This window comes from Rhinolophus sinicus, chromosome 17 (genome assembly GCF_057876585.1).
Source record: "Rhinolophus sinicus isolate RSI-liver-muscle chromosome 17, RSI-T2T, whole genome shotgun sequence".
Lineage (NCBI taxonomy): Eukaryota > Metazoa > Chordata > Mammalia > Chiroptera > Rhinolophidae > Rhinolophus > Rhinolophus sinicus.
This window is the reverse complement of record NC_142517.1, coordinates 195,076,801-195,099,105: the sequence shown is the minus strand read 5'-3', so window position 1 is coordinate 195,099,105 and position 22,305 is coordinate 195,076,801. Positions and strand designations below refer to the sequence as shown.

General features: G+C 48.9%; 1 protein-coding gene across 1 annotated transcript in view; it reads left to right on the top strand.

Moving 5' to 3' along the window:
- The window catches only part of MARCHF4 (membrane associated ring-CH-type finger 4), a 91,897-nt gene that overhangs the window by 56,899 nt on the left and 12,693 nt on the right, over window positions 1-22,305 (top strand). The window contains exons 2-3 of the mRNA XM_019727053.3: window positions 13,320-13,475; window positions 18,818-19,010. Coding sequence (XP_019582612.2) covers window positions 13,320-13,475; window positions 18,818-19,010 — 349 coding nt within the window. The remainder of the gene's footprint in view (window positions 1-13,319; window positions 13,476-18,817; window positions 19,011-22,305) is intronic.

The window sequence follows — 22,305 nt, the reverse complement described above, 5'->3', positions numbered from 1 at the left end:
ACTCTCTCAACTGGACAGTCCCAGGAAGAAAGGAGGAGACACCCCTTGATTCCCTTAGTATTCAAATTTCAGATTATTAGATTGAAGCGAGGGCTTACTGTATTGGGCACAGGCTAGGACCTGGGGGTTCAACAGCAGCCACAGGCGTCATGATTCGTGTTGTTATCTTGGAGCCTTAAATGTAGAAGATAACGCACAGGAATAATACATTTAAGAAAAAAGAGAAAATTCCCAAATGATGGAAAAGGAGGAGAGAAGGAAATTAATACATATGGAATGTTTACTATGTGCCAGGCATTTTCCATATATTATAGCAAGGAATCCCACAAAAACCCTGCATTTTTACCGAGGATGGAACTGAGGCTCAGAGAGGTGAAGGAAAGTGTCCAAGGTCACAGAGCTAATGTGACAGACTGATTGTACTAATGGCGCTAAATCTTTATACTCTCCTAGAGTCATTTCCTTTTGATAAAGCCTGCTCACACTGACTTTGAAGTAGGCTCTGTGACATGCTTTGACCAGTGGCATATTAGCAAACTGTGAACAGAGGCTTGAAAAGTGCTTGCGATCAGGGTTTGCCCTCTCTTGGTTGGTGGGAACTCTTCCACCATAATGTGAACAAGCCTGGGCAACCCTACTGGATGATAAGAGAGGTGTGAGCAGAGGGGGGCCACATCATCCTACACCAGCCAGCCTCCACCCAACTCCCAGATGCACCAGCAAACCCAGCTAAACCAGATCAGCAGCACCATCCAGCCAATTTATAGAAGTAATAAATGCTTGTTATTTTAAGCCACTAATTTTGGGGTACGTATGCAGGAGCATAGTTAACAGCTAGAACGGAAACAGCTCGCAAATGGCAGAGACAGAAGTTGTTTGATCTTAAAGCCTGTGCATTGTCTATTTGTCACACAAAGACAGAAAAAGGTTGAAACTGCAGCAGGAAAACACAGGTTAGGTTATGATGTTTTTCACAACAAAGTGGCCCAGTCACACGAGGATATTCCTGGGAGGAGTGTGGTGTTCCCATATGTAGGTATCTTAAAGGGCAGTGGTGGGCAGTCATCCAAATGCAGGATTTTTAATGTGGGACCCTTTGGTCCCAAGTGTCTTAGCCGTGTAGATTGCCATCTCAGAGACTGGGCTATGCTGAGACTCTTAACAAGAATATTCTGAACCATCCCAGCTGTTCATCAGGCCCCTTGAGAGGAAAAAGTCCCCACTGCACCAGACTAAGACTCTGCAGCCTCCCGCTGGCTAGGTTCCCTTTCATGGCTGAGACTCTCTCTCAGGATTGCCTGGGTTGCATTGCTGCAAATTTCCGGCTTAGCTCTGCCCCAATTCCACACCCACCTCCTGCTCCTTCGCTACAGGAAAGAAAGATAGAAAGGAACAGACGGCCTGCATTTTCTGAGCCTTCCTTCTCAGGGTCACAGCGGTGGTGATATTAACAGTTTCCCATGAGAATGTGAAGACAGGACAAGACCTTGAACATGGGGCAATGGTAGCAGATACTGACATACTGTAATGATGTGGATGGAAACTGGTGTTACCTTTCTGAAAACCAATTTGGCAACATGTATCAACAGCCTTAAAAATGTCCATGCCCATTTGAATTAGTAATTTCATTCTTGGATTGTCTTCTAAGTAAATAATCATGAATATGATCCATGAAATCATGGGTCGACGGGAGAAATTTTTCATGACATCATGTGAATGGAAAAATACAAGTTAAAAACAAGCTGTATATTACATTTCTGATTTGGGGGAAATTATGTGCGAGTATGTGGGTGGAAGGACTATAGTTATGAGGAAAATTTTGATTTATAATAAACCTTATGTATTTTTAAGATATTGCCTTTGCTCCCCCAGCCTCTGGACATGTAGGTCCTTGGCTGTCTCAGACATAGCAGGAAAACTTACCTTAAAAACCTAAGAGAATGGTGAAGGTCTAGAAATAAGTGATTGAAATGATGCATGACATGAGAATAAAATCTAAAAATAGGACTTTTCAGAGTGGATAGATGACTGCTGAGGGGAAGATGAATAAAATTTTAAATAATCATGATATATAAGTGGAGAGGCAACACGGTCGTGGGTTGCCAAACCCCAGAAAAATGATTGAAAATAGCATCTTGATTGCTTGCTTCACTACCTGATCATGGGAAAGAGGTTAAAGGCAAATAAAAGGAAGTAATATTTTACATACCAGCCACTAAGTGAAATGCAGACCTAAACCCCTGGCAAAGGCTGAGAATCTGGATATGTCTAAGAACGCGTGTCCTAGTGTGTGAGTGTCTCCTGGGCAGGCACCATCTTGAGTTCTCAACAGCGGGGCTGAGAGCCGGGCTCACCCAAGGCCACTCAATGGCTCCTGAAAGGACACTGTGGGCTATAGTCTGGTTTTTTGGGAAGGAAACACTGCTGTTCCCTAAATATCCCCCCTAATCCTTGAGTGTAGAGGCTTGGGCTATTCTATGAGCTTTGGCCTTGCCCTGCATCGGTTTCCATATATGGATATGAAAGGGAAAACTGGAAGGCACTGGTAAGCATGGGAGGCTCTGGGGTCCCCTTTCCCGGCATTATCTCTGTACAGGAGCACCCCATTGGGCCAGAGGCTGGGGGATGGAGAGGAGGGCCTTTGAAGAACACGCTCCTTCTCAGCCCCAGAAGTAAGGAATATAGAATTCTTTCAAACAAAAAGTAGAATTGCCAAGATGACAGAAGTTACAACCATTTGGAGTAGCTTAGCAGAAGCTTGGAGTCAACAGACCAGAGTCTATTCACACGCCATAGTAATTCAAATTCCACTTAACAGGCTTATTCCTGACTGGGAATGAGCCAAGACTTCAGGAATAGTCCCTTCCTTGAGAGCTGAGAAAAGAACTGGGCTGAGTTTTCTGCAGGTTCTGGAATGAATGGGTACTACCTGGCGAAATAAATCAATCCTGCAGGGATATAGGATGGACTCTTTGAAGCTCTGAACCCAGAGGGGGTGGGACCTGTCATTTTTTCCTATTTCAGTGTTGCCCCACTGCACCACCCCAGGAAAGGCCATTGCCCTCTTTGGACTTCAGGTTTTTTCAGTCTAAATGGAGTCTAATCTGAATGAAGCTCCCAATAAAGAAAGAATTGAAAAACATTTCGATGTTTACTGCAATCTCTTTATAAAGCAGGCAGAGGAAAGCATAGGGCAAAGAGCTCTTTTTCCCTCCCTTACTTCCCTTTCCTTGCTAAGCTATTCATTACGAACATGGAACATCGTTTCGGCCTTTCTGCCCTCCTCTCCCCTCCCCTCCTTTCCTGTACTCCCAAGGGCATCACAAGCCCTCAGCTGGCCCCACGAACACACAAGTTCACAGCTGTACTTGAGGGGAGGGGGAAAGAGGAGCGATGGCTGTAAACACTCACAGTTTAATATCTTTTCATTTACCCCATCACAGGAGATAAGAAACATACGCATGTGAGAGAAGAAGGCTTGTGGAGGGTGGTTCCTGAGAGACAGCAAGGTAGCCAGGTGGATGGGAGCCGGGGGTATCGATTTTGTGTATTCTCTTCTCCCTCTGAAATAACAGGGCAGCGAGCAGCGCTTGCAGGCTCCTGGCGTTTATCACACTTTTATTACCTGTACTCATTATCCAGGCCGCTTAAGTACCCACAGGCTTCGGACGGATGGACTTCATTTACAAGGTGGTAAAGGGAGGTGCTTGGTGAGGCAGCAAACTGCAGAGAGCCCTCATTCACTGTGAGAGAGCAGTATCTGCTGCCACCTCTTTGTTAGGATGTGAGGAGACTCGGTCGGGATAGGTGGGCACATGAGAGGCAATAAATAATGTCCTAAAACGAGCACTCACTCTGTGTCAGGCAGGGTTCTAAGAACTTCTCATTGTATCTTATCTCATTTAATCCTCATGAGACCTGGGGAAGCAGGAAGTATCTTTAGTCCCACTTGACCTCTGGGCAAACTTGCCAAGCTCACACAGGTAATAAATGGCCGAGCAAGGATTCAAACCAGCCAGTGTGGGTCCATTGGCCCCAGTAACCAGGCTATGTGGCCTTGTGCATGTCAGGTGCTTAGAACAACATCTGGCCCCTAGCACATGCTCAATAAGTGGGAGCTAGTGAGAGAGGCAGCCACAGCAGCAACGACACTTGTAAAATGGTAGAGATGTAGACGATGGGACTGGGCCTTGGAATGGGCAAGTAACTTGCGCAATGTTCCTCACCAAGTAAGTAGAAGAACTAGGATTTGAACCCAGCAGTCAAAGCCTGTACACAGGGTTTGGCACATAGTAAGTGCTCAGTAAGTTTTAGCTACTGGCATTTATTTTTATTTTTGTGTACACAAGAGTCTTAAAGTGATGTAGGAGACAGAAGGTTTGCTAACGAGTCTCTAGCCCAGAGCCTCACAAAATGAGTCTTAGCCAACCTTGCTGCAGGAGAGGAACAGTGGGTCTGCATGGAATCAGAATGTCTGGAGTAAAGCCTGGGAGTCTGAATTCTTAACAAACTTCCCAGGTGATTCTCATGTACGCTACATTCTGAGAACCAAGGAATAAAGCCTTCGATCGCCTAAACCCAAGGTCACTAGCCGGAGGGTGGCAGAGCTGGGATTGGCACCCAGGAAAGACCCTGCTTTTTTGCTTTGTAAGAGTCAGCCATACATAAGGTTCTAAGTGTCTAGGGCCCAGATTCGGAACATTCGTGAAGCGTAACATGTCATTATAGCTTGTTTACATCTGCTGTATCCCCAAAACACACTGAATGATATATTAATTACAGTGGTTGAAAACTCATTTCTGTAGAATTTCGCCACAGCCCCTTTAAGTAACATAAAGGTTTTGCACAACTGAGGCTGGGCATTGCCCTGCCAGTGCACAGGGACCGACCCCAGGGACAAATGAGGGTTTCCGCCTTAACTTGCCACTGACTTGTGCCCTTGGCTTGACCTGACTTGTGGGAAAGAAAGAGGACACAGTGACCTGCAATCTCTGAAATGTCAGCCTGGTGGCCTGGAACCTTGGAAGCAGGTCCAGCTGGCTGCTCTATGCAAATAGCTCCATTCTAGCCAGTCAAAGTTCATCGAAATTATGTTTTTCTATTGAGTCAGGCAGAGGTCTGAGGGCAGATCAGCCTTTAATTTTAGCTCTTTGGTAATGATGGTGATGGTCATGATGAGTTATTCAGAAAGACAAATGGACAGCATATTGTCCATTTAGGTCATTAGGAATACAGACATGGTTATGAATATACACATAAAATATGACCTTTCTTTCCACCAGCTCCTGATGGCTTGTTTTGTTCATTATGCAGATCATGTTTGACTTTATGGAATTGAATGTTATTTAAATTCAATTATTGTGAGGTTAAGTTCTTCTTTCTAGTACCAGTTGCGTAAATTTAGAGGCAGTTAGAGGGAATAGGTACATTTGTCTCATGCCAGTTAAATGATTGGGAGAAAAGCACAGCAGGAATAAAATAGTTATCATGAAACTGAAGAAAAAAACATGGTTTGGAGGGTTTGGTTTGGGTCTGTGTATGTGTTTTCCTTGTCTTTTTATGTATTCCTTTTTTTTTTTTTTTTTTATCTGATGAACAGGAAGGCTGGAAATTTTTCCATGAAAAGGGAGGGAGATTATAGGTGTGTGCGTGTGTATATGTGTGTACGTATGTGCATGTCTGTGTGTGTGAAGTAAGCTGCTAGTATGAGAGTAAATCTAGAAATAATTATGTGGTTAATTGGATTTAGTATAGATAACTATAGCTCATTAAGGCCTTAAATCTTTTTTCTCTCCTTAGTAATAGAGTTCCTTCTTTTTTTAATTAAATTATCTTGCAACAATTCCTTATTTCCTTCTGCCTGCATTGACATACTGCTAGTCCCCAGAAGCCAAGGTTTGGCCTTGGCACCACTGAGAGGGGAAGTAAGAAGCTTGGGCTTGGCCTGGCTGGGAAGGGAGCATGTGAAATGCTAAGGGTGGGTGACAGAGCTAAAAGACTGGCCTGGAAGGGCTCCAGGTATAGAAAACACAGAGCTGCCCATACACGGCCTGACACAACATGTGGAGAATTGAGAATGGCATCTCTCGGTATAATAGTAGATTAGGGCCACAGAGATCTTTGAAGGTCATCTTGCGAATCAGCCTGCCTCCCCTGGATAAGTGGAAACTTGCGTTATCATCCTTCAGGGAGGCAGGAGTTTCGCCCTCTCCTATTCGTCTCTGTATCACACTTTGCTGGTAAGACAGGTCATTTTCCTTGAGCCTCATACCAGTATACAGTGACCTCTTACAGGTCGGTGGAATCAAGAAATCATTGCCTGGTCTTCTTCAGGAAGAAGACACTTGGAACCTTCTAGGTTTCCTTCACTGCACTGGTGCATCTATGCTCCCCCTTTGCCTCCTCCCTCCCCCGCCCTCCTCCACCAAACCAGATTATAGCTACACAAGTAATTGGTCAATATCATGGACCAGTTTGGTTGTGCCCATAAAGTTGGGAGAAAGTGTTTTCGATAATCCTCACTTAGCTGGTCCCCCAAATACGTGGAGTCCAGGGAGTGATACAAAACAGTTCTTTACTTTCTCTATCAAGTCGACTATCCATGGTCATAGAGACTACCTAGGATGGACACTGGGGAGTCCCTACTTTCTTTGGCTCCCCCCTTACTCTTCTCTACTCCTATGCCCGTTTCTCCCCACCCCAATACACACAGGTGCTGGGTACCCCCGGATGGGATACTCTGATTTTAAGGTTTTAGGTCCTCTGAGTCTTCACAGTGGAACATCCACAAGGCAACAATAACCTTCCTTATTAATCCAGACTGCAGCTCAGAGAAAATGTTAATTACTGTGCTTCCAGAAATCTCTCTTGATTTTGACTTAACAAATGTCTTCTCCCCACCAAAGGTGGGGGTGTGAGGAGAGAGTGAGGGGGAAGTTAAACCCCGTATTGTCCCCCCCTACATCAATTAATACCCAATGAACGCTGCCTAGAATTGGGTTCACAAGAGAGGGGCAAAGGGGAAAAGGGCTTCTGCCTTTGTGTTTGTGTGTGTCGGTCGGGGAGCTAGCAAGGCCATCTCTCTTATCAGAGCTGGAGAGGTAAGGACTTGATGGACAAGTCTGCTGGGGATGGAAGAGAGGACAGGCAGGTGACACTGGAGTAGGCAGAGATGCTGTGGGTTAGGCAGCCTGATGGACACAAGGCTCTGCTTTCAGAGCCTTCCGCCTTTCTCTTGAGCAAGTAACAACCTGTCTGAGTGGGTATCATATATGTAAACCAGGAGAAATCATTATTAGCCTCACTGAAGCATTGAGGTAGTAGATGGTAGAGTGTCTATGACAGTATTTTGTTAGAACTGAGAAATGTTTATAACATTAGGACTATTAATAAGAGAATGTTATACAAAGGAGGAAAGAAGGATATCGATCAACGTTTGAAGTAGATGAGCAGGTGGGCTTAGAGACACGGAGATCTGCTTGTTACATGTTAACCAGCATTTCCTGTGGGCTCACTGTGCTCCAGGCATAAATATATTCACTTACTACCCTCCTCCCCCAATTTCACAGATGAGCCATTTTATTTTAACAGAAAGGACCCTCAGTGCTGCCAGCAATCATACTTTATTTCTATAATCATTCAACCTCTCTCGGACGATTTTATACCAATTCTCAGACTTCCAATTGCTCCTCCCCCACCTTCACTTTCAGCCCATGCCTTTGCCTCGTATTTGCCTTGGGAAGTGGAAGAAATGAAAACTTGCCAAATCCGTGGTGAATTCTCAGTTCTCATCCAACTCGGCCCATTAGCACCACTGGACAAGGCAGATAGCTCCCTCGTTTTGGAAACACTGTCTTCTTTGGCTTTTGGAACATTATGTTCTCTTTTCGTCTCACTCACCTTCCCTCTTCGTCTTTTCTACTGGCTCTTTTCTCATCTCCCAAGCTCTGACGTGTTGGCATCCTCCAGGGAGTAGCCCTGGGACCTCTCTGCTTTCCCGACTACACTCACTACTTTGGTGATTTCACCCAAGCTCGTGCCTTGAAACACCACGTGTATGCTGATGACTCTCCAATTCGTATCTTAGCCTGGACGTCTCCCCTAAACTCCAGGCTAATATATATCGAAGCCCCTATTTGATATCGCCACTTAGACGTTTAACAAGCATCTCAAAGTTGACAAGTGCGCAGCTGAGGGCCCGATCTCCCCTCCAAAACCTGCCCTTCCCTCAGTCTTTCCCTTCTCAATGAAAGGCAACTCTCTATCTTTCCCAGGGCGCAGGTCAAACTCAGCAGCACTCCTGGCTTTTCTCCTTTCATCCATCACATCCAATCCATCAGCACATCCTAACGTCTGTGTGTCAGGAATACATTCAGAAACTGACCCTTTCTCGGAACTTCCCCTGCTGCCATGCTGCCCCCAAACACCACCGATGCTCACCGAGATGGCAGCAGCTGCCTGTCCCCCTCTCAGCCCTTCCTTCCTTCTGCTCCACTTCCTGTAGCAGCCAGACTGATCAAGTCCAACAGGGTCAGCTCATGTCACTTCCTCTGCTGAAAACACTCTCTTGGTTTCCCAACCAGTGTCCTTCTCATTCACAACAAATGTCAAGTCTTTAAAACGGCCCCCGAGCCCTGCTTGATTGTTCTCCCCATTCCTGATCCCCATCACATCTGACTTCTCCTACCCCAGAAACGCCAGCCTGTTTGCTGTCCGTCGGCCACGCCAGGCGTCCTTCTGCCTCAGGGCCGCTGCACTGCTGTTCCCTCGGCCTGGAAGGCTCAGTCCCCACACATCTGCATGGCTTGCGTCCTTACCTTCCTCGGGTCCTCACTCAGATGTCCCCATCTGGCGAAGCCTTCCATAGTCACCCTCTTTAGAATTTCAACCTGCCCCTCCCTGGCATTCTAGTTCCCCTTTCCCTGCTGATTTTCCTTCATAGCACATGGCAGTATCTTAGGCACTTACGGTTTACTATTTGAACATTTTTATTGCTTGTCTCTCCTTACTAGAGAATTTTGGTTAGTTCCATTCACTGCTGTGTCCCCGTCACCTAGAACAGAACTTGGAACATACGAGATGAATATTTACTGAATGAAGGAATGATGGAATGAGGCCCAGAGAGGTTAAGCAACTAGTCCAGGGTCACACAGATTAAGGGCCTGGATACACCCGAGTCTGTCTGGGATTAAAGCCCAACTCTTACCCACCACACTAGTCTCAGTAAAGGAAGAGCCCCCTGAATTGCACACCAAGGCTGGCGTTTCTATGGTCGCCTTTGTTTTGATCTCCCAGAGCTCCACACTGCAGTGGGGCGAGGCTGATTTGCTTCACTGGACACTATTTGTTTCCTTCTGCTCAGCTGTGGGGATGCTTCTGCCTATGTGGGTGAAAGGGGAAGTCTACGGCTTCCCTGCACCGCCATGGCAATCAGGTAACCTAAGGACTCCAGAAGGGTGTCCTTTGAGATTGAGAGTGGAGAAAAATGAAACAAGCCCAACAGAAACAGAAAGAAATCTGTGAAGGGAGAAACCAGAGTCCTGCTCCGGCAGCTTGCTGTGTCATCGGCACAGGGCGATCCCATCCTGTTCTCTTCCTACCCACCAGCTCAGCACAGCTAAGGGTGGCGGTTCTCCGTGTCCTGCCTCCTGCCTCTAACATGACCCCACTAAACCCATCCAGGAGGCCCAGGCCCCAGGGAAGGGGGCCCTCAAATGCTCTCAGTGACCTCAGAGTAATACAGGAGACAGTCCTGGGCCAGAAGTCAGGAGATGCATGTTTGGACCTCTGGTCCACCTCAGACATACTCCTAGGCCCTTCTCTAATCTCAGCCTCTCTCTGGGGCTTCCTCAGGCCATGGCTCCCTTCCTTACCTATTTGATCGTAGGAGAAGCAAGTAGAGCTATAGTAGAAAAAAACTATGAAATTAAAGTCCTTGTGGAAATGCGAGTTAGAATTGTAACATTTTCACAAGAGGGCTTACTTGTACCAGGCACTGTGTCTAGCATTTTGTGGCCATGAGTTCACTCAATCCTTCCAACCACCCTTGAAGAGGTTAAGAGTTGCCCACAACAGAAAGATGAAGAAACGGAGCCTCAGAGAGGTAAAGAGACTTGCCCAAGTGTGCACAGCCGGTAAGCGGTGAAGAGGCGTTCAAACCTAAGGGGTCTGTTTACAAAAACCGTGTTCTTTCCACCTCCGCTACCCCGTGTCCCAGGGGGCCAGGGTATTAGAGAAGATCCTATTTTTCTCACTGAAGTCATTCCCAGGGCAGTCTCTGGTCCCCAAACATCTAATCAGATCACTGGAGGAAGTGTCTGCACTTAATAAGCCCCTTTGACCTGTGGAGTTTGCTGAGCTCGGCGGAAAAGATCATCATAAACCTCCCAACCCAAAGGCTAGATAGAGCCTTAGAGCTGGGCCAGAGGGGCTCGGCCTCCCCCACATCCTGGTGCCGGTCCGGTCAGTACACGTGCCTTCACTGTGCACCCACAATGTGGCCAGATCTATGGGGTACACAGGAGCAGCCCAAATTCCGGAGGAAACAATTAGAAAATGATTAGGTGCCATGATTCTGGAGAGGAGACAGGTCTGTATGTTGGTGGAGGGGCCTGTGCTGGGCCAGGGATGGGCCAGGTGGGACCTGGAAAGCTGAGACAGAGAAGCGACCCATGGGTACAAGTGTGGGCTGCACAGGCCTGGCCAGCAGGGAGCAGATAGAGGATGGGAAGAGTGTTGTGGCAAGAAGCTCTGAGTCTGATGTCAGAAAGACGTGGCTTTACATTCCGGCCGTGCCACTGGCTGGCGGAGTGACCTTAAGTTGGTCATTTAACCTTTCTCTTTGGTTGAGGTCTCTCTTATATTGAGAGACGTTTAGCACCTCAGTTTCCATGTTCCACCATCTTAGCCTTTAACAGAGTTTTTCCTTTAAAGAACATTGCTAAGTCTGACCTGAATCCATCTGGCTGCCGGCTCGTTTCCTTCCCCTTGTTCTTGAAGAAGCACAGGTCTGACTAATCGAAGATGGTGAAGAGTCGAGGTGAAGGCCTCTCCGAAACCCTAAACACAGGAAAAGATTACAGCCTTCCTCCCAATGTATGTAAGAATACATTAAACCATAAAATACAAAATGTACATGAATGCCAAGGTTAAAATAGCTCCTTTGCAGATTTATTACTTTTTTCTAAAATTCTGGATTGCTTCCTTCATCAAAGTTAACCTCTTAATAGTTTTGGGGTCCTTCCTTGCTTTCTAAAATGTGTGGTGCCTTTGAGTTATCCTGGCCTAAGAGAAGGCGTGAGGGACCAGGCAACCCAGGGGAAGCAGCACACCTTCAGTGTCTTGGCTCCATAGCCAGGCACTGGGACCAGGCCAGGTCATGCTCCCCCTTCTCAGATAAGTATGTTGAGGCTGGAAGGGGGGATCCAGAGAGCTTCGCTGGTCCCACATCCAGAGCCACGATGGAGAGCCCAGGTCTTATTATCAGTTGTACCCCAGCTCTTCCTGCCCTGTCTCGTGGCTGCTGCTTGGAAAGCAAGGAGTGCAGCCTTCCCTGTCACTTGGCACCACTACGAGGGACCTGGAGTAATGTCTCTTACCTGATCGGCAATTTGACATGGCTGCTTAACAACCCGATTAATCAAACCCAGCTCGTCCTGTTAGAATTAATGAGCCCAGGAAATGCTGCCGTGAATAATGAGGGCTTATGCCTCTCCCCCAGCACCTCTCCCCACCCCCTCCCCTCCTATTTTTTTCTCAGAGACACGCAGCAGCTCCTCAATACCAAGGGCCTTTAGGCCCTCAGGGGAGAGGTGAGCGCCCAGCACTGTGGGCACATCCTGCCACAGCTGCCCACCTAGCACAGGAGGCTGGCCAGGTCCTAGAGGAACAAAACCTCTTGTTCATCAAACAGATACGTATGCATCCACCGCTGAAGTTGGATGAAGTGTCTGTTTCAGGCCCTGCACTAGGTGCTGAGGATACAAAGATGAGCAAGAGGGGCCTCTGTGAGGGGCCACAGCGTAGTGACCCAGTGACAAATGGGGGAAGTGCTCTAACGGGGGTATGAGAGGGGCCAAGAGCCATAGTGACGATGGCCTGTCAGTACTGGGGCCTTTGCTTCTGTCATGCAGTGACAGGTGGGGTCTCTTCTGGGGTCCAGCTCCCCACATAAGAATGCAGGATATGGTGAGGCCAAAAAGGAACACCCATGGAGCCATAGATGGGGGAGTCATACCTCTATATTCACGCTGGCGGCTGGGTTGGAAAAACAGGAAACAGGAGCCACACAATTCTCAACCCTCACTGCGCCGCTTGCAGGCTCAGCCACCATCTTCTTGCCAGCCCCCATTTTTCTGCTAGCATAGCCACAGCAGTTATATTAGTGGCCAATGGCTCACTGGTTACAGCTAATGGCCAACTAGCCACAGCTGACGGCCATCTACTACCTGAGCCAGCACCTTTCCACGTGAGGCCGAGAGCCTGGAAACTGCTCTCCAGGGCTTTGTCCCCACAGCTTCCCTACTTCCAATTCTCTCAGACTGGGTTTCCCAGCCACTCCTAGCAAGGCCTGAGGCCGCTGGGAGGGAGCTGGGCCCAACCTCCTGGGTCCCATGGATTTCAGATCTGCCATGAGTTTGTCACTCTGGGACCCCGGATGGAGAGGCTTCACAGAGGGCCCCTGGGTCTCTCTGAGTTGGCCTGCAGCTGAGTGCAAAGGCTGAAAACCAGAGCTCTAAACTCAGGCAAAATGACACTCACAATATATTTTAAAACCTGCACTAGCTGTTAACATTTGACTATTGGGAGGTTTTACATAAAAATTGCCACCTAGGTTCCCACATCTACAGCTGGCTGGAGCTGATGGTGGCTGTCCCTTTCGCTTGAGTCTGGGTCCCCCGATTTGTCCCATTCCCCACCAGCTGGCTCCTGTTACTTGTGTTGCCTGTCTGGCCCTGAGGGCATTTGAGTTTGAGACCCCTGGCTGAGCCATTAAAGAGAAGCCAGTAAGAAGCTGACTCCTCCTTTGGATGGCAGAAGATTTCCACATAAATCAACCAACTCGTTTTCACAGAAACCTTAGGACTTGGGCAGCACCGAGTGGGGAGCCAGAGCTCAGAACTGCTGGTTGAGTTCACTGAAGTTGCTTGGCTCCAATTGGGGTGGGGTGGTGTGGTGTGGGGAGTGAGCCCCAGTCTCCTCGTTGGGTCTGGTGCTTTCCAACGAAGCCTGTGGCCTAGTCTGAGTGGCGTGGCCTGGCCCACTCAGCCGTCTGCCTGCTCTACTCTGCGCCTCACCGCCCTCTGCCTCTCTCCCTGCAGGGGGAGCTGCTGAGCCCGTGCCGCTGCGATGGCTCTGTTAAGTGCACGCACCAGCCTTGCCTCATCAAGTGGATCAGTGAGCGGGGCTGCTGGAGCTGTGAGCTGTGCTACTACAAGTACCACGTCATCGCCATAAGCACAAAGAACCCTCTGCAGGTACAACCGGGAGGCTGCCTGCCGGCTGGGGCCCCGGGCGGGCTGAGGCTCGGCGCTTCCCACACCCACTGCTTTCCTGCGGGAGGGCGACCTCACCGTGGAGTCAGGGCAGTTTGGAGACAAGGAATGAGGTGGGCAAGGCCTCAGATGGCAGGAGGAAATGAAAGAAGTTTTCTGTTTTCTCTTAAGCCTCAGCAACAAGAGGAAGGGGAGGGGGCGAAGAGAGAGAAAATACTTACAGACAAGTATGGAGAGTCAGAAGAGAGAGTAAGGGAGTGGATGGATTGATGGAAGGAAGGAAGCAGAAAGGAAAAGACAAGACAAGGAAAAGGAAGAAAGAAGAGAGGGGTGGGAGGGAGGAAAAGAAAAGAAATACCAGAGGTCAGAAGCGAGCAGGATGGAAAAAAGCCAGAGGGTGGGAGGGTGAAGACTGAGATAAGGCTGCCATGCAGGGTGTTATGCAGGGTTTCTGGTCCCGCTCCCCACACAAGAACGCAGGACATGGTGAGGCCAGAAAGGGACACCCACGGAGCCATAGATAGGGGAGACATACCACTATAGTCTCGCTGGCGGTTGGGTTGGAGACACAGAAAGCAGGATCCACATGATCTGCAACCTTCCGTCCACTTCTCTGCCAACCAACCAACCCCACTTGCTAACTGCAATCCGCGCTTGCTAGCTCAGCCACCATCTTCTTGCTAGCCCCCATTTGCTGCTAGCGTAGCCACGGCAGTTATATTAGTGGCCAATGGCTCACCGGTTACAGCTGACGGCCAACTAGCCACAGCTGATGGCCATCCAATCACAGTTGATGGCCATTTACTATCTGAGCCAGCACCTTTCCACGTGAGGCCAAAAGCCTGGAAACTGCACTCCTGGCTCTGTCCCCACAAAAGCTAAGGGCAGGGAAAGCAGAAATAAGGAGAAAGGAGAATCAGTGACACTCCCCACACTTTAATGTGCATGCAGTTCACCTGGAATCTTGTCGAAATGCAAACTATGATTCAGGAGTCTGGGGAGGGGCCTGAGATGCCTCATTTCTAACAAGCTGTCGGGTGATGAGGATGCTACTGGCCCATGGACCACACTTCTAGTGACAAGGGACCAGAGAAAAATGGAGAAGAAAGAGAAGAGGGAAGCAGAGGAAAAGAGAGGAGTGGGCAATAAAAAATAAAAGGGAAGAGACTCTGAAGAGGCCACTGTGACAGGCCGGGGCAGCGAGGGCCAGGGCTGGGGATGGGGTCTGCCGAGCAGATTCAGACAGAGCTGGACAGGGGGACCAGCCCCTCTCTGCCCTGACACAGCCATCATCCCAGAGGAGCTGGCAGGCCCTGCACCACCTCAGAACTCCCAACTCAAAAACAGGAATACACGTAGGGTGCTTGGCTTCTGAAAACACCTCTGCGTGTGCACGGTTAGACAATTAAGTTGCCACAGAATCAATTAGCCAGCAGGCTAGTGAGGATGGGAACTTCAGCGGCCTGTGCAGTTGTTTCGTTCCTCTTCCCTGAGGGGGAGTCAATCCCTGAGCCCAGGATGACAGTAGTTTGGTGGTGATGCTGGGGTGGGGTTTCGGCATGAAGGGGCAGCTGGCAACCTGGAGCTGCAGTGTCCAGGGAGTTTTAATTTAGACACTATGCAGTTTTACACGAGGGAATAAGTGTGCGGTGGGGTGGTGTGTGTGTGTGTCTGTGGTGCATGCATATGGACCACAGTGGGTGTTTTTCCTGGAAGGAGGCACTAAAACCCCTAGGCACCTCGGCCATCCCGATGCTGTACCAAGAGGTCAAAATGACAGATGCCTCTCCCTGTGCTGGTTCCCTTTCGTCTTTCATGTCAAATCTTGCAGTGTCTTAAAATAGCAGTGTCATGAGACAGCGGATTCCACACCCGGGTACATTAACTCTCTCCTTCTTTCTCAATGGTTGCAGCCTTGGCGAAGACTCAGAGTCCAAACCCACAAGCCCACCCCAGAGTGCCCCCTTGGCTCATAAACAGGCATCGCCTTTGACTTGTTAAATGAAAAACCATTTAGGGATAACTTTTCCTTTTCTTTTTCTAAAGAAAAGAAAAGCTTATTCTAATCTCATAAATACGGTAAGCAAATGACAGTAACTATGAATTTATAATACTACCGTGATTCTGTTGCTCCTGGAAATGCAATGGTGTGTGCTCAGCAAATGCCATCTCACTTTTCCAGACAGCACCAGAAGAAGGAAGTAGTTTGGACTAGCAGCCGTGTTGTGTGGTTGTTACCCAAATTGTCCCAGTTGTGTGTCTGGGGCTCCTGAGGCCCAGCCAAGTGTGAGACAGCTGCCTGCTCAGCCACTGGGCAACTTCTGCTCCCAGAGCCCCGCCAGCCCATCCTCGGTACAGGACGGGGTGCTGGGGCTCCCTCTGTTCACTGTGGGGAGGTCACTGCCGGGGTCTCTCACCTCTTGGTTCACGCCCCACACAAAGTTATGAGAAACAGCAGTCACGGCAGCACATGAACTCAGCGACCCTCTACAAACCCTGGTTCTAGCAGAAGAGCCTCTGAGAAAGGAGTTTCAGGGCGGCCCTGTGGTCTCAAGGCTCCGTGGTGGCCTCTTACCCTCACTGAACTGCAGTGATATTAATGAATGTTTAGCTGGTGCTTCCTGGGGGCCAGTCATTAGTCTAAGTATTCACATATAGTATCTCATTTAATACGGAAAACAACCCAACACAGTGGGTACTGTTTTTATTCCCAATTGACAGATGAGACGATGGAGGGACAGAGGGGTCAGCCCAAGGTCACCCTGGTGGAGCAGGGTTGCTTCCAAGGGGTCTAATCCCTGAGTCTGGCCCTTAACCTCTGCCCATAGTGCACAGCACGGAGTTTGTGGAGGACGTTTAGGAAGACCCCACCTTGTCAGGCTTAACTGGATTTCTGCTGCAACATAATGAAGAATAGAGATGATGGCAACCCATACCCTTCAAAGCACTGATTAAAGAGTCATTTCGTTTAACCCCCACAACACTCGAGGAAGTATACTTCCATTTTTGCAAAAGGGAAACTCGAGAGTCCTTATGATTTATTGGCTTCTCCTAGATCTCACTCTGACAGTTGGAGCAGCCCTCGGCTAGAACCAGGTCACCTGGCCCCACGCTCAGTGCCCCTCGCTGTTATAAGGAAGCAGCCAGCCTTTGTGCTCTCCCCACTTTGCCTCTGGGGTCACTGGTGCTGCAGGACAGGCCAGGGCATGGAGAAACCTCACGACACTGCAATCAGAGGCTCACTTAGAACAAAACTCTGGGTGTCTGGTGGTGGCAGAGCCCTTCCCCCCTTCCCAGCCTCCCTTTGAGGCATCAGAGTCACCTGTCCTCTGCTTCCTCCTTGCAGTTCTGCTCCTGACACTGGTTACCGAGCTTCACATGGGACAGACAGCAGGAGAGCCGTGTTCATAGCACCCCCACCCTGCTCCTTCTTCATCATGCTTCATACTGTAGTCAGATACCCAGGTTAGGTTCACAGGTGGCTTGGGGCTGGTAGGAAGGGGCATTATGGATTAAGGGGTCCTTTCTGGGCCTCTCTCTATTTGGGACTTTTGAAGTCTGGAGCAGGAAATGGTGAGAGTTCTTGATGACTTAATGGTAGAAACAAAAAAACCTCAATTGGGAACCCTTTTCACAGACAGTGGGGCAGCCTCTGGAAAAAGCATTTGCTGTACATGAGCAAAGTCTATAGGATCCGGCCATCTTCTGGAAAATTCTCTTGTTATGTGTAACCCTAGGCTGGGGGAAGCCATGGAAAATTTAAAGGCCCAATTACCTGTAATGGGACGCTATTGGTATAATTAAATGTTTAAGCTGATGTCCTACATCTAGACTAGTACGCGAAATGTTTTCCAATGATGCAATTCCTTGGGGGCCATTGGTCAGTCCAATTGGAGCCAGAATCAGTGCCCCCATCCAGGCCACTTAACACATAGTGAGGGCTCACTGCTGGAAGGTGGAAGGCAGTCAGCCTTTTGTCCAGATCTGGCTGATGGCCCTCTGAAGGTGTTCTCGGCATGGTGTTATGCAAATTCCTACGATCAGGAGACTGTCCTTTCCTCCACCTTCCTAAATCTGGTCCTGGCAAAACTGCTCCCCTTCCCTGCTTAAAACTGTTCAGTATCATCACGTTTACTCTTAGGACAAAGTCAAACTTCTTTCCTGTTCCTCAAGATGCCACACGGTCTTCCCTTCTTTCGTTTCCTGTCTCACCCCACACTCCTGTTTGCTCTCTCTGCTCTACCCACTCTGGTCTTCTTCCAGGGTTTCATACTCATGCTTTCTTCTGTCCCAGGGCCTTTGCACAGCCTCTTCCCCTGCCTGGAGCACTCTGTCCTCCTCTCTTTGCCTAGTAGCCTCCGACTCTGGGAGGTCAAATCCCCCAGCATAGATTCTCGCAGCGCCATGAACCTCCCTTTCTTACTCCTGATGAACTGCAGCTGTAAATAATTATTTGGTTGTCTGTGTAAGCTCCACAAGAGCAGAAATCTTGTATGTTTTTACTTACCACTGTATCTTCAGCACCTCGTAGAGGGGCTGGCACACGGAGAATACTCAGTACATGTTTATTGAGTGGCAGCATGAATAAATCCCAAACTATAACCCAACTCCAGGCTCATTTAGGCCTCTGCTACTGAGAGCAGCCATAGAATAGTAGAATTTCAGGGATAAAATTCGCTCACATTTCAGCCTTCAATCCATCCATCAATACTGCTATTAGTATAATACTTTTTCTGTTAAAAAAAGAAATCTCAGTGTTCATATATAGTCAGTAAATTATGCTGTTTTTCTGATCTCTCCCCCACGCCCTGTGTCCTCTCCTTTTCTGCTGAATTGGTCATCTCTGGTATGTATACTAAATGGCATGTCAGGTGTTGCAGAAAACAAGTAAAAAACAACAACAATAACAACAAAAAGGCCCGTGCCCTCTCAGCACCTATTAGTGTGAAAGTAAACAGTGTTGCTCTGAAAAGAATATTCTGGGCCCTGAACACCACCCACACCAGCTCTGTATTTTCACTTTCTCCGTCTGTAACATAATCAGGTATAAAGGCCTTCCCTCCTTCCCAGCCATGCCTGCCCAGAATCCCCTCCCTACAATGACTTTTGATCATTTAGTGTAATATAGATTTCCTCCACATCAAAAGTGCAATATAAAACTCAGAAACTTGCAAAAGTATCCATTGTCTTACTGGTTGGAAAGTGCTGGTTTAACTCCTAAGCCAGAGGTGAGAGGTCGGGGCAACAGAAGAGGGATGGAAATGGAATGGAAATGAAGTGAGGGCATCGAAGCAACAGCTAACCTACCATTCTCGTCTCCGCAGTGGCAGGCCATCTCTCTGACAGTCATTGAGAAGGTTCAGATCGCGGCTGCCATCTTGGGTTCCCTCTTCCTCATCGCCAGCATCTCTTGGCTCATCTGGTCGACCTTTAGTCCCTCAGCAAAATGGCAGCGCCAAGACCTCCTCTTCCAGATCTGCTACGGGATGTACGGCTTCATGGACGTGGTGTGTATAGGTAGGTCTGGGGGCTTGTCTCTATGGGAAGTGGGGACCCGCATCCCGGTGAGTTAGACAAGTCCCTCAGGAGACCACCCTCTGGAAGGTCAAAGCAGAGAAGGAAGCAGCCTCGAGACCTGTGAGCCCAGGAGGCACCAGTGGCTTAGATTTGAGGGGCGAGTGGGGAGGAGGGGAAAGCAGGGAAAAGAAGGAAGATGTCAGTTTTTTCCCAAGCAAATCTGTCTTGCCTGGGGGAAGATAAGGATAAAGAGGCTTGCCACTAAGGAGATTTGAGAAAGGTTGGTTGGTCAGTCTATCTGCCTCCAGCAGGATGGGGAAAACTTCTTCTCTGTTGGGTACCACATGGCTGCCAAGCCAAACAAGGGATGCCTGTACATTTAAGCCCATTCTCTTCACAACCAAATGCCCAGAAACAGCATTGAGGATACCTGCCCCCTACCCTTTTTTCAGCTTTCCATAAACCAGTCCCAATGCTCAGGATTTCTCTAGTCCCGTGGTTTTCACACTGCATGTAGCCCTAGGGTTTCACTCTCAGTCTCAGGAGACACCTTCAGGAGGGGGAAATGATGCCCCCACAGCCTCTGACTCTTCACCCTGAGCTTCTGTACTTTTATGTGTTTATATATGTTTCCATTCCAGGCAACATTCTATGTAAAAGGCTTTGGTGTTTTAGGAAACAGCTGGAAACCCACCCCTTGAGTTCCGGCTTATCCCATTCCCAAACCTGTGTTCCCCTCTCTTCCATCACGTTAGGTTGGTTGGTAGAGGGCTGCGTCTTTTTGTTTTTCCCAACGAATGATTATGGCTGTCAACTCTGAAGTCTTTGTCTGAGTAACTGAGGAGGTGGGGGACGGTCCTGCTTTTCTCTGCGTGACCTACAGCTTGCCGAAGCGCTGGTTACACAGCCTAACCTGGCACCTTCTGATTACCCCTAGGCCATAGTGCTGCAGCGTTAGAGTACTACAGCTGTCTTCTCTGGGCACTAATTTGTATATTATAGCAAATATGCTACATTGCTCCGTTGGAAACAAAAGCGTCTAGCAGCCAGAATTTGGCTGGGATGATATTAATGTGAGTTTCTCTGGGGTCCTTTAAATATTAGAATCAGAGACTTGCATACTGATCACAGTAGCCAGAGACCAGGGATGCTGGAACTTACACACTTGTCTAAGCATCTTGCTGCCTCTCCATGCTAGATAAACCAATACACCAACCCCCAGTTCAAGAGACTTTTAATTACGGCACGTAGGCAGTGAAAGAAACAGACTGCCCAGGTTTGGAGGATGGGGAAGACAGAGGACTGTAAATGGGAGGAATTTGACTTTGAGTCTAATTTAGTTCCCCTGCCACAAAGCTCTCTTCCCACTCCCGCTGAGGCCTGGACTGTTGATGCCAGAAGCCAGGTGTGTCTCCATATGGAGGTAGAGGGCTCTGGCACGGAGGGGGAAACCGGGGAGGGCCTTCCTGTAGGGGTGTAGGGGCCCCTCCAGCTGCCCTTCATTCTCCTTCAGGCAGGTTTTTGATGTTTCTCTGATATGAGCTTCTATGAGGCATGTTTTCCTGTCACATGGTATATTAGTCAGCTTTGGCTATAGTAACAAACAACTCCAAAATGGCGGGGCCTTATAACAACAAGCATTTCTTACCCATTCATGGGTCTGTGAAATGGCTGTGGCTCTGCTGGCTTGGCTGGGCTTAGCGTCTGACTGTGCGTTGGGTTCGGGCCTGCTCTGAGTGTCTTTTCATGCTGGGACCCATGCTAAAGAAGCAGGAACTATGGGGCTGAATTCTTCTCCTGGCCGAGTGTGGAAACACAAGAGGGCTGGTTGAAACTCGTAGTGCTTCTCAAAGCTTCTCCTCAGGATGGCACACTGCTCCTTCTGCCCACAAGCATTCGCCAGTGCCAATCCCCAACAAGCCCTGCAACAAAGAGGTGGTGGGGCAGAAAAGTATACTGCTCCTCCCCTGGTAGGAGCATGGGGGGAGACAGGAGCACAAATACCATCTACCATTCAGGGCTCCATAGAGCGGAAGACTGAGAGAATGGAACATAGAAGAAAGCGTACAAGCAGCCAGTACTACTGGTTGAGAGAGAACTGCTCCATGCTGCTCCACTGGGATTAGAAGCAAGGTCTCCCAGCTGGCCGTCCAGTGCTTTTTCCACTAGCACTGTTGCATCAGGACAGCAGAAGTTCCACAGTGTCACTGACGGGATACCTGCAGACGCTACCTGCGACTTTGGTACACCTGGGCCCACTTCCAGGAGGAGCCCTCACAAGCAGGCCTGTTGCCTGGGCTCTGAGCCACCCAGCACCTCGCTCTGGTCTGCCTGGTGCTCCGGTGTCTCCTGCGGGGCGGGGGAGAGAGGGCTCCGTGGCACCGTCTACTCCTCTGTCCCTTTTCTTGGCTCCTCTCTATCTGCCTGCCTCCCCTTGGCTCACTCCTGCCTCTCGACTTCTTTCTCTTCTTATATACGTGTGGCATGCTGTCACTCAATTTCGGGGAGAGGCAGAGTGGGCCACATATCGAGAGTTTTCACTTGTTTCCTCACTTCTAAGGTTTTCGGAAAACAATTTCCCAGATGCACAACCACACCATGCCTTACCCATTCCGCTCTGACAAGCCTGTGACTGCTGGGAGACAGCCATCGGACGGGAGAGGAATGTACAGGGCCGCTAATTGTTTTGGGTGCCCTCTGAAAGTGGTCAGATGTATTTACGTTTAGGCTTTCTCGTGTTTAAAGAGTTTAGACTGCTTCCTCATTTTGTTGACTACAACTGGAGCTAGTTCAGTTTCAGAGCATGTCCCCAGCGTAAGGGTTATTCTTCCCATTTTTCAGATGGTAAAACTCTGAGGCCGAAGGATTTGTCTTTGGCTGACTCAGGCAGCAGAGCAGGCCTCTCAGTTCAGTGTTTTTCTAGGAGAGGCTGTCCACAGGTGAAAATGCCGGGAGACAAAAGGTGAACGGGAGCAGCACTAGGTGATCTCCAGAAGGGAGAGGGAGGTGACAGGCGGTAGCTGGAATGCGCCGACGTTCTTGTGGTGGTTGCAATGACAGGGATTTTGATGATGGTGATGATGCTCAGTGCTGATGACAGTGGCTTTAAGGGGGAAGGCCAAGTATCGGCCATTTCTGCTCTGCAATGTTCTGCCCAGGTGAGGGAATACGCACTGCACAGCGGTGGCAAGAGGCTCTCTGGAAGGGGGAATCGGGCGGAGCCTGCAACGTCTACCAGGGGTATCTAGACATTCAGATTCGCAAAACCACCAGGGAGCACACTTGGCACCAGGTT